Source organism: Mustela erminea, chromosome X, assembly GCF_009829155.1.
Source record: "Mustela erminea isolate mMusErm1 chromosome X, mMusErm1.Pri, whole genome shotgun sequence".
NCBI lineage: Eukaryota > Metazoa > Chordata > Mammalia > Carnivora > Mustelidae > Mustela > Mustela erminea.
In genome coordinates this window covers 113,870,533-113,881,974 of record NC_045635.1, presented here as the reverse complement: position 1 = coordinate 113,881,974, position 11,442 = coordinate 113,870,533, and the positions used below count along the sequence as shown (strand labels likewise).

General features: G+C 53.8%; 1 protein-coding gene across 2 annotated transcripts; it reads right to left on the bottom strand.

Moving 5' to 3' along the window:
* Positions 1 to 3,229: 3,229 nt before the first annotated feature.
* Positions 3,230 to 5,853, bottom strand: SMIM10L2A (small integral membrane protein 10 like 2A). 2 transcript variants are annotated; one of them, XM_032331226.1, is made up of 2 exons: positions 4,994 to 5,853; positions 3,230 to 4,186 (listed from the first exon to the last, which is right to left on the bottom strand). In XM_032331226.1, the coding sequence occupies exon 1, from the start codon at positions 5,628 to 5,630 to the stop codon at positions 5,394 to 5,396; it is 237 nt and encodes a 78-aa protein (XP_032187117.1). In that variant the 5' UTR covers positions 5,631 to 5,853; the 3' UTR covers positions 3,230 to 4,186; positions 4,994 to 5,393. The 2 variants fall into 2 exon arrangements, with proteins under 2 accessions (XP_032187117.1, XP_032187113.1); XM_032331222.1 differs by having other exon boundaries at positions 5,409 to 5,853.
* Between the last annotated feature and the right edge of the window lie 5,589 nt (positions 5,854 to 11,442).

Sequence of the window (11,442 nt, the reverse complement as noted above, 5' to 3'; positions counted from 1 at the left end):
ATGAGCACACTCAGGCCCAGAGCAGAAAAGAGTCCGCTCTGTGGTCGGCGTCATCCCCCCAGCAACAGCCTTCCTGGTGCCTGAATCTGCCGGCAACTCCTCTGCCCCAGAATGTGAGGGCCGCAGAGGAGTCCGAGTCTAGGGGACTGGGCCGTGGAGCACTGCTGCTTAGCCCTCTTCTCTCCCCTTCCTCCGAGGTGGAGTGGCGGGGGCAGCGCACGGAGGGGAGATGGGATGGGGGCTGCAGACCTGCCCAGAAAGGGTGGGAAGGAGGCCCGTGGAAGCTGGGACCCCAGAGAGGAGCAAACGGGAGTCTCCCACAAAGGCTGCCCACAGAGGGTCCTCAGCACAACGGTGGGAAGAAGCCCAGAGACTGAAGATACCTCGGGAGTGCTCCCCATGGGGGAAGCCAGCTGCAAACACGGACAGGTGGAGACAGAGGGGATGGTGGGACGACCCCTGTGCTCTGCATGCGAACCACACAGACCCTGTCCTCTCATGGTTGGTGACAGACATGGGAATAAGATCTTCTAAACTCTGAACTCGAGTTTCTCCAGTAAAAGGGGGCCACGGAACCTTGGAGGAGTGGTGGAAGCAAAGGCATTTCCCATTTGTAGCCAAGCAAACCAAAAAGCCACACATGGAACAGGACAAAGAGGGGCTGTGGATTGTGGGAAAGCCTGTGCACCAGGGAGACGACCTGTCCTGGCCCCAAGTGCAGCAGCCACAGCAGGGAGCACTGGGGAGGAGGACACAAGAGAACAAGGAGGCCAAGCGCTGCAGACGGCCGGGAGGCAGGTGCACTGCGCCAGGAAACTGACCCATGAGCCTGTCTTGTCGGCGTTCGTGTGAGGACGTGTCCACGCACCCACCTGCCGGGGTCAGGGGTCTGCACGAGGCCCTCACTGGGGTCAGTCCCACGTGCTGTCCAGGTGGGCTCAGCCACACCACACTCTCTCAGGGCTGCGACCTGGATGGGAACCGCTCCTCATGGGGGGCGAGGGGTGGAAGGTCCGCTCCAAGGACAGGGCAGGAGGTGAGGAGCCTCCAGTTGCTCGGGTCATGCTCCTGGGTCATCCTGGGACCACGGCTTCGCCATGACCTCCTCCAGACGTGGCCGTGGGGATGATGGGGGAGAATCAGGGAAGAAAGTCCCCAGCAGGGCCCCGGGGACTGGGCAGGCTCTCCACACCTGCCAGTTCCCTCCGCTTGCTTTTCTCTCCTCATACACATGAGGCTGCTCTGCATGAGGCCCGAACAGATGTTGAGCAGCCACCGGCTCCCTGAAGGCCCACGGCCACCCTGAGGTCTCCCTACTGGCAACACGAGAGTACACGTGGCCACGCAGCAGACCGAGGAAGAGCTGGGCTCAGAAGGCCACCCTGAGCCAGAGCGGAAGCTGCCTGCCTTCCTCCGCAGCATGGAAGGGTGGTCCTCCCTCCCCAACGTGCCTGGGACCCCGAGCTCTGGTCTGACCCTCCTCTCTTGGTGGCGCCAGGCTGTGTGACCCCTGGACTGGGTTTGGGACCAACAGGGACTGAACAGAACCGTCTGGACTAAGCAGAGGGAAGCTCAGGGTGCTGGCAGGGACTGGGGTCAGTCCCTCCTGTGGTGGCAGGTGTCCGAAGGCTCTGCCTTGTCAGGGTGCTTTGGCCCCTACTAGTTCCCAGCAGGCAGAGCACCCCCAATGCCCTTACCCCAGGCTGTGAACCTCCGGGGACCATGACCCTGCACCCTCAGGAGCCCTCCCCCGTGGGGATGGGTCGGGGGGCTTCCCTTCCTCAGCCCCTGGGCCCCCCCGGGGACCCTCCCCATGGCCAGGCTTCTCTGGGGACTCACTAGGCTGGGGCTCTGAAGGCACAGTTCGGGTCTCAGCCGGGGGGAAGGGCAGCAGGCTTCTAGTCCCCAAGGTTTTATCTTTTCCAAAACTGGGCGCCCACCCCGCCAGCAGGGAGTCCGGGGGCACCTCGCCACCTGCTATGGCAGACGGACCCCGGGTGACCCAAAATGATGTGCAAGGAGCTTCCTTCACCCCATCACCCTGAGCCCACCCTCAAGCTTCCACTGTAGTAAGCACTTTCTGAGGCCGGGATCTGAAACGGAGAGAACACCTAGGTCTCCGGTTATTCAAATAAAGGCTGAGAACGAGACAAATCGCCACCGTCTGGCCAGGCCCGTGCGGCGGCCTTCTCCTCTGGGGCCCCTGGCCGTGCAGGCGGTCCCCCAGCATCACTGGGCAGGCCCCCACCCTGCAGCCCTCCCTGGCTCTCCCTCCCCTGCTCCCAACCCCCCAGGGGACCCCACACCAGGAGAGAAGGCCTCCAATTTGACTGGATTTTATTGAACTCAGGGAGGGGTATATCTTTTTAACTTAGAGGGACAAGATTTGACAACAGCAGGAACACGAGCATTTCTCTGAGCAGCCCGTGCTGACCAGGACAGTGAATCACACACAGGAAAGGGACAGTCATCTTCTTCAGCCCGTGTCTCGGATTTTGCAGAAGCTCTGCTGTCTGGAACACAGACTGCAAATAAATAAAGTGCATGGAGAGCCTGTCAGGCAGCCAGGGCCCAGTGCGGGCGGGGGTGGGGGGTGCAGCTCGATAACTACTCAAGACCAAACCCTACTTAAGGCCAATCCTGTCCGAAGAGCAGGGGCAGAACCACAGGCCGAAGAAGCGCAGCCCCTGACCAGTCCCTCAGGGGCCCTGCTGAGACTTCCTGGGCCCCCGGGGCAGGCTGGCATGGGCTGGGGTGCCCCACAGGGCAGGGGTCTCAGGGCAGGGCCCTGAGGCTTCCCCCTCTCTCTGTAAGGAAGAGGATTCCCAGGCCCCAGGCAGCCCCAGCCGGGGAGCGAGTCACCCTGAGGGTGAGACGGGGCCTTGCAAGGGGCACATCTGTGGATCGGCCCTGGTAGGCCCCGCGGGGCTCTCGCACGCTGTCCCAACATCTGTGGATGGAGTTGGCAGGCCGGCAGGCTCCCAGACGTCGTGCTGGGTGGAGAGGATTGGGGTACAGGAGGTGCCACCGGGACCCGGGACCGCAGAAACCTTGGCACGAGGTGAGAGCCATCACACCCTGTCTGTGGGAAGCTGCAGGGCACACATGGTGGCCTCATTGGGCCTCGGTCCCCGGGGTGAGGCAGGCAGAGCTCTTCACTCAGGACCTGTCCTCTAGAGGGCGACTAAGGAGGGCAGAAGGGTGACACAGGGCCACTCTGTCCCTGGGGCTGGCACAGACTGCTTCGGTTTTCAGTCCCAGGAATTTGGAGCCTGGGGACTGAGAGCAACTGGGGACAGAGTGGCTGGGGGACCTGGGTCTTTCCTGGTCCCCTTGAGGCCATGGCTGGCCATCCCGGTGGGCCAAGGAGCCGCACATCTGGGGCCTCAGGGCCAATCCAAGCCCATCCAGAGGACGTTCTCTGGCCCGATCCCAGACTGGGGGGTGACGAGCCTGGGGACCCATCTCAGGTTTATCCCTTCACGCTCCTGGTTCCAGCCTGTGCCCAGGGGCCCTGCCACCACCCCACCCCAACTCTGCCACCCAAACCGAGAGGCCCGTGCCACACAGCTGCCGAGGAGCTCTTGGTCCAGCCTGGGGTGGGGTGGCAGGGGAGGCCAAGCTCTGTGGGTAGAGCCCTCCGCTCTGCAGGGCATTCTAGGACTCTCCCCTGTGTCCATCTCAGCTCTGACGGTCTTCCCTGTGGCCTCCCACACCACCTCAAGAGCCAGTTCCCCACATTCCCTACCCTGGACCTCGTTCTCTCCCCCTAGGTCCCCCAGGGGGGCCTTGAACTCCCCTCCCCCACAGAGCCAGATTTTCTCAAAGACGGGGCGCAGATTCAGCCCCACTCCTTTGTATCTGTAGGACAAGGACCCATCTCTCCCAGTCCCAGAGCCAGCTCTTCCAATCATCAGGTGGGGAGCGCAGAACGCCCTCAAAGTGTCGCTAGGAGATGCAGCGCTGAGGTGACAGGGTCACGTCCTTCCCCATGCCAGAACGGGACCACCGGCTACCCCAGCGGCCGGTGCCTCTGCCTGGAAGGTCCTTTCTCTCCTCCTGGGCTAGGCCCTTTGCCCCGCAGCTCCCCAGGCAGCACTGGGCCCAGGGGCCGCCTCTGGGCAGGGATGGCAGTCTCTTGACCAGGCCACGGAAGGGGTGGGTCACCACCTACGAAGACTGGTTCCTGAAAGACAGAGAGATGGAGACTCCACAGTGGCCCCACAGAGTGTGGGGCGCCTTTCCCCAAGGGCCGCCTCCTCGCAAGCCGCTGCTCCACCCGCCCTCCGCTCCCCAGCCTGCGAGCTGCCCTGGGCTCAAGGAGACCCCCATTTCCCTGGCTCCTCTGGGCGCACAGGGACTGCTGGATGCGGCCTTCAGTGGCACCAGGAGGGCAGACCTAGGGGCAGACCTAGGGGCCGGTGGGAGGGTGGCCGCAGGGATAGGGTCGAGCGGCCTTCCCACTCCTCTGGGTCTCCAAATGGCCAAGTGCCCAGCGCCAGAGGACGCCCCCAGGACGGGAGGGGAGCCCCAGGCACAGAAGGAGCAGGCCCCCAACACAGGGCTAGAGGCAGCTGCCCAGACCCCAGGGGCCTGAGGGTTTAGAAGAGGCACCCACCAGGGCTTTGGCCAAGAACACAACCCCCCTCCCTGTCTGGCTCCCCAAGGGGCTGAAAGGTGGCAACATCTTTTCCTTCTGGAGCCTTCCCCGGCGCCTCCCCCAGCCCATTCCCCTCCATTCCCTGGGGTTCAGGTGGCAGCACCAGGGCCTCTGGGGAGAGCAGGGCGGGACTGGCTGACGCTCCGAGACGCCCTCGCCGCCCCCGCCCCACCCGTCCGGGAATGAGGACCAGAGAGTATGGGGCGCCTGTGGCCTCCCGCCTGGGCAGCTCAGGGGCTGGCTTCCTGGGGTCCCGTCCACAGTGCCCCCTGCCACCGAGACGTCATGGCAAGCGCCGCCGCCAGCCCGCGGGTCCAGCCTCTGGCCTCCTACCTTGTGGATCGGGGCCAGTCAAGTCCCTGCTGCAGAATTTTTCCTTGCGGCTTCCCCGGCTCTGGCCAACGTGAGGCAACAGGTCGGCCGCCCTCGAATCGTTTTTTGGTTTGTTTGGTTTTTTCCCCTCGAGCCCGACAGTAAGGGCCCGTTTGCAGAGTTTCTGTGCAATAGGTCACCGGCCACGCCGCGGGCGGGCGGCCGGTCGTGGCCGGGGCCCGGCCGGGTGGCTGGGCGGCCGGGTGGCCGGCGCCCCCCCGCGGAGGTCTAGGGCCCGGGGGCCCGGGCCGCCCCGTCTCCTGCCCCCGCCGCGTCCCGCCGGCCGTCCTCCATGCCGGCGCCCCTGCCCGGCGCGGCCCGGTGCGCGGGACCCTCCGGCGGGGGCTGCGGCGGCGCCCGCTCACTCGATCCGCACCTGCAGGCGGACGTTGAGCATCACCGAGGCCACCACGTAGAAGTAGGGGAAGTTCATGCGCAGCCGCCAGGCCAGGTCGAAGAAGGTGATCAGCGTGCGCGTCAGCCCCTTGCAGAAGGCGCCGTAGGAGCCGCGGGCCGCCGCCGAGCGCGACAGCCGCACCGCCAGGCCCGACAGGGCCGCCGCCGCCGCCGCCGCCGACAGAGCCGCCGACGCCGCCATGGGTCCGGGCCGGCGCAGGCCCCGCCGACCCAGGGGAGAGCGTGCGGCCGGGCAGGTGGACGCGAGGCCTGAGGCGCCCCGCCGGCCGCCGGTGCCCTCCCGCCCCGCCCCGCCCCCGTCACTCCTTCCCTGGCTGGGTCCGGGATGCAGCCTCCGCTGCCGCCTCCACGCCTCCGCCGCCGCCCCTCCGGAGCAGCCTAGGGCGAGCCCCGCCCCTCGCCCGCTGCCGGGGCAGCCGCCGCCAGCGTAACCCCGCCCCTCGTGTGGCCACGCCCCCTCCCGGGCCCCGCGGAGCGGCCGCCGCCGGCCCGGGACCGCCCACAGGACCTCCCCGCCATCGAGCCCCGCCTCCTCCTGGGCGCCCAAGGGCAGAGCTCGAGGGCAGGAAGGGGTTGGAAGGTGGTATCCCCGGGGATCGCTTTTGGGGCGTGTCCTTGAGCGGACCCGGGGCGGGGGGGGGACGGAGTGTTTGGACCACCGTGCTCTTAAGGTGCAGATGGCTTACTGGGAAGGCCCCGCATGTTTACTGTATCCCCCTTCCCCGCTGTCTCCGCACAAAACCCGGCCAGGCAACCCATTGTACCTTTCTTTAATCCGCGTGTCTCTGCTAATTCAGCGGCACTGAAGTTTCACCAAAGCATGGGCGCGTTTTTTTCTTTTTCGTGTATTTGCTAGTCATGTGTATTTCTTTTTTGGTGAATTGACTCGTTACCCTCATTGTCTTTACCTTTCACCCCACAGTGATTTCTAAATACTCCTCTTAAGTGTATGTTTGCCCTGGACACGGCACAAGGTCTTTTCCTGTTTTCATTTGCCCTTGTTCGGGGCTGTTTTCCCTGCTGGTGGGTTTAAAAGCCCTTTCATGTTTTCATCTTATCTTTATTCTAAACCAAATCCAACCACAAATCGACCACTTTTCAAGACTATGGAAATGATCAAGCTTCATTATAGTCATGACTTTTTAAAAGCTGTCTGCAAAAAGTAGATTCATCATGACCTCATCCCTGTTTTCAACAAGGAGGGCTGGCCTGAGTATTCAGGCTCTCTCAAAATGCCTATCATCATCACACTTGAACATGTGTGGCATCTCTGTAACAGGAACACAACGAGTTATATACACTGGCTGAACAGTGGTCATGCCTACATGGTCATGGAGAAAAAAGATAATTTCTTTTTTTTAAGGTTCACTTATTTATTTTATTTTATTTTAAGATTTTGTTTATTTATTTGACAGACAGCGATCACAAGTAGGCAGAGAGAGAGGAGGAGAAGCAGGCTCCCTGCTGAGCAGAGAGCCCGATTCGGGGCTCGATCCCAGGACTCTGGGATCATGACCTGAGCCGTAGGCAGAGGCTTAACCCACTGAGCCACCCAGGCGCCCCCATTTATTTATTTTAGAGAGAAAGAGAGAGCACTGAGCAGGGGAGAAGCAGAGGGAGAGGGAGAAGCAGACTCCCCGCTCAGCAGAGAGACCCATGCGGGCCTGGGTCCCTGAACCCTGACATCATGATCTGAGCCAATATCAAGAGTCCCATGCTTAACGGACTGAACCACCCAGGCACCCCAAAAGAGAATGTCATAAACATTATGTTATTGTGTGGCATCATGACTTTATCCACAACATAACCATGCGTGGGTGTGAATGCATATAAAATGCCAGGGCAGATGTGTCAAATTACTCAACATTGTTTACCTCTGATTAAGGCAATAGAAAGGAAGATGCACTTTTTACTCTCTGTATATATGTATGTATATCCATTTGTATATCTATATTTGTGTAGTGCCACGAAAAAAAATTAATCATTTGAAAAAGAAGGGGCCACAGTAAAACAGGTTTAAGCCAAATAGAAACCCTTTGTTCCAGACTGAATCCAGCCTCATTCATATGCATCGCTTGTGCCTTCTGATCATTTCTGAAACCCTTCCTTGGCCTCATCTCATTTATTTTTAACATTTTATTTTGAAATAATTATGGACTCACAGGAAGTTGCAAAAATAGTACAAAAGAACCTTGCGCCCAGCTTCCTCAATGGTTACATTTTCTATAGATGCAGTATAATATCAAAACCAGGAAACTGGCATTGATACATTACTGTTAGGTAGACTATAGGCCCCATTCAGCCTTCACCATTTTCAGAAACCTCATCAATGTGTGTGTGTGTGTGTGTGTGTGTGTGTGTGTGTGTGTATCTCCATCCATTTCATCCCATGTCGGGATTTCTGTAATCACCACTACAATCAAAATACAAAAATATTCCATCAGTACTCACTAAGCCATGTGTACATATTTTGCTAGAGTCGTATCTATTTCACTTTGTTTGGAGTGACTGTAGTACTATGTGTTTAATTTCAGTTTCCACATGTTCATTGTTAGTATATAGAACTGCAATTGAATTTTTAGTTTTATTTTGAGATAATCATAGATTTACATGCGGTTGTGAGAAAAAGTACAGAGAGATCCCATGTACTTTTTCCTACTTTCACATAGTCATAACATCTCTCAAAAGTGGTACAGTATCAAAATCAGGATTTAATACGTCTATCTGTTTTGTTTCTGTCTGTCTTGTTTCCCCTGGTTTACTTGTTTGAGTGTGTGTGTGTTTGTGTGTGTGTGTGTGTGTGTGTGTGTGTGTGTGTGTGTGGAATTGCTCTATGCAATTCTACCATGGGTATAGATATAGCATATAGTTCATTTCTTATTTTTTTAACAAAAAGCTATAGCTTAAGGATTTATTTATTTATTTGAGAGGGAGAGAGAGAGTGTGCACATGCACAGAGGGAGGGCAGGCGGAGAGAATCTCAGGCAGACTCTCGGCTGAATGCAGAGCCCGTCTGGGGGCTCCATCTCATGACCCTTGAGATCATGATCTGAGCCAAAACCAAGAGTCTGGTGCCCAACTGACTGAACCATGCAGGCGCCCCTATAGTTCATTTCTTTTTATTGCCAAGTAGTGTTCTTTGGTATGGTTGCTTCAGAGTTTGTGTGTCATTCACCCATGAAGGCCATCAGGGTTGTTTCCAGTTTTTGCCATTATGGATAAAATTACCATGAGTATTTGTTTATAGGTTTTCATGGAAACAAAAATTTTTATCTGGATAAATCCTCCAAAATTCAATTGTTGTGTTGTATAGTAAGGACATGTTTGGTTTTCCAACTCTGCCGAACTATTTTTCCAGAGTGGCTGTAACATTTTATTTTGCCATCAGCAATTTATGAATATATCCAGTTTCTCTGCAACTTCGTCAGCACTGGGTATTATCACTGTTTGTTTGTTGTTGTTGTTTTCATTTTTGCCATTCTGATGGAGTGGTCTTTCATTGTGGTTTTAATTTGTATTTCCCTGATGGCTAATGATGGCAAAAATCTCTTTATGTGTTTATTTTCTATCTGTATTTCCTCTTTAGTGAGATGTCTTTTGTCATTTTCTAATGGAGCCATTTGTTTTTTATTATTAAGTTTTGTGAGTTCATTATATATTCTACATATGAGTCCTTTGTCAAACACGTAGTTTGCAAATATTTTCCTTCCAGTCTGTAGGTTGTCTTTTCATTCTTGATTCACAGAGCTAGATTTTTAAATTTTGATGAGGTCCAATTGATTCATGTGTGTTTATGTGTTTAGAAAACCTAACCTATGCTATAAATAGTGTTAAACTTAAAGACCACTTACAGGGAGAATTGACATTATTTCTGTTTGAAGTCTTCCAATCCATGAACACAGTGTGTCTCTTTATTTATTTATGTAGATCTTTGATTACTTTCACCAAAATTTGTAGTTTTCTGCATTTGATCCTATACAAGTTTAATAAATATATTCCTAAGCATTCCTTCTCTTTGAAGCAATTATAAATGATACTTTTTAAATTTCAGTTTCCACATGCTCATGGTTACTATGTAGAAATTTTGTTGAATTCATTAGAAGTGTGTTGTTTATTTTCCACATGTTTGGATATTTTCTGGTTAATTTTCTGCTATTAATTTCTAGTTTGAGCCCATTGTGATCAGGAATCGAACTCTGGATGTTTTCAATTCTCTTAAATGTTTTTAGGTTTATTTTCTGATTTTAAGAAGAGCACTACTCTGCCATGTCTCCAGAGGAAGCCAGTGTGGATGATAAAAGAACTAGATCCATGTCTTGTGATGAATGACTGAAAGAAATGTTCATAATTTAGAGAACATAGACATAAAGGAGATGTGACAGCTCTTTCAAATACTTGATGGTCCGAAAGTCTGCTTCACTCAGTTGGTTAATTGTCTGCCATAAGCATCTGCCTTTGGCTCAGGTCATGATCTCAGGGTCCTGGGATAGAGCCCCACATCCAGCTTCTCCCTCTCCCTCTGCTTCTCCCCCTGCTTGTGCTCTCTCTCTCTCTCTCAAACAAAATAAATAAAATATTTTTTAAAAGTCAGAGATGTCATGGACAACCTGCTTCTCCCTCTCATCCCCACTTGTGCTCTCTGTTGCTATCTCTCTCTCTCTCTCTCTCTCTCTCTCAAATAAATAAATAAAATATTTAAAAATACATACATACATACATACATGTACCTGAAGGTCAGGGCACCTGGCTGGTTTGGTCGGTAGAGCACATGACTTTGATTGGGGGAGGGTGGGAGGTTATGGGGGTGTTGTAAGTTGGAGCCCCATGCTGGGTGTAGATTACTTAAAAATGAAATCCTTTTTAAAAACCCTTGAAGGTCTACTATGCTCAAAAGGGATTAAACTACGGCTTTACTATGGGGTGCCTGGGTGGCTCAGTCATTAAGTGTCTGCCTTCAGCTCAGGTCATGATCCTGGGGTCCTGGGATCAAGCCCCACATCAGGCTCCTTGCTTGGCAGGAAGCCTACTTCTCCCTCTCCCACCCACCCTGCCTGTGTTCTCTTTCTCACTGTGTCTCTCTCTGTCAAATAAATAAATAAAATCTTTTTTTTTTAATTTTTTTTTTTGTTTGTTTATTTGACAGACAGAGATTACAAGTAGACAGAGCGGCAGGCAGAGAGAGAGAGGGAAGCAGGCTCCCTGCCGAGCAGAGAGCCCGATGCGGGACTCGATCCCAGGACTCTGGGATCATGACCTGAGCCGAAGGCAGCGGCTTAACCCACTGAGCCACCCAGGCGCCCCAAAATCTTTTTAAAAAAAAAAAAACACTGCCTTACTATTCCATGTTTTAGAATTTAGACCAATCAGCTGAAACTGTTCTTGGCCAACATAAGAAATGGACAGCCCTAAGAAGTAATGAGGCTCCCATCATCTTGAGTGTCCTAGAACCATCTGTAAATTAATCATTGGTCAGGGATATTGTTAAATTAAGCTTTCTGATGGGGTCATTAAACTTCAGTGGCCTGAACAATCCTTTACAATTCCAGGCTCTTTTGCTTCCAAGTTCACTCATGTTTATGTTCATTACAAAGTTAAGCAATTCTATTTTGTAATTTATTTGGAAGCATATTTTTTGTATAAGAAGCATAAAATTATGCTTAAAGGTGAATAAATCTTTAATGTAAAATTTGTAGTGGCACTCTTGTAGACAGCATAGAGTTGGATGATGTTTGTAAAAAAAAAAAGTTACTCTGTTAATTTCTTTTTTTTTAAAGATTTTATTAATTTGAGAGAAAGAGAGCACAAGAAGGGGGAAAGAGCAATGGGAGAGGGAGAAGCAGACTCTGGGGGAGCAGGGAGTCCAACATGGGGCTTGATCCCAGGACCCTGGGATCATGACCTGAGCCGAAGGCAGAAGCTTAACGGACTGAGCCACCCAGGTGCCCCTTTTGATTGTCATTCTTACACCACTTACATTTAAAGTAATTATTGAT

Coding starts and splice junctions, on each gene's coding strand:
- SMIM10L2A (XM_032331222.1), bottom strand. CDS start 5,630: ATGGCGGCGTCGGCGGCTCTGTCGGCGGCGGCGGCGGCGGCGGCCCTG. Junction 4,187..5,408: donor TGCTCAACGTCCGCCTGCAG/GTGCGGATCGAG, acceptor TCTGTCTTTCAG/GAACCAGTCTTCGTAGGTGG.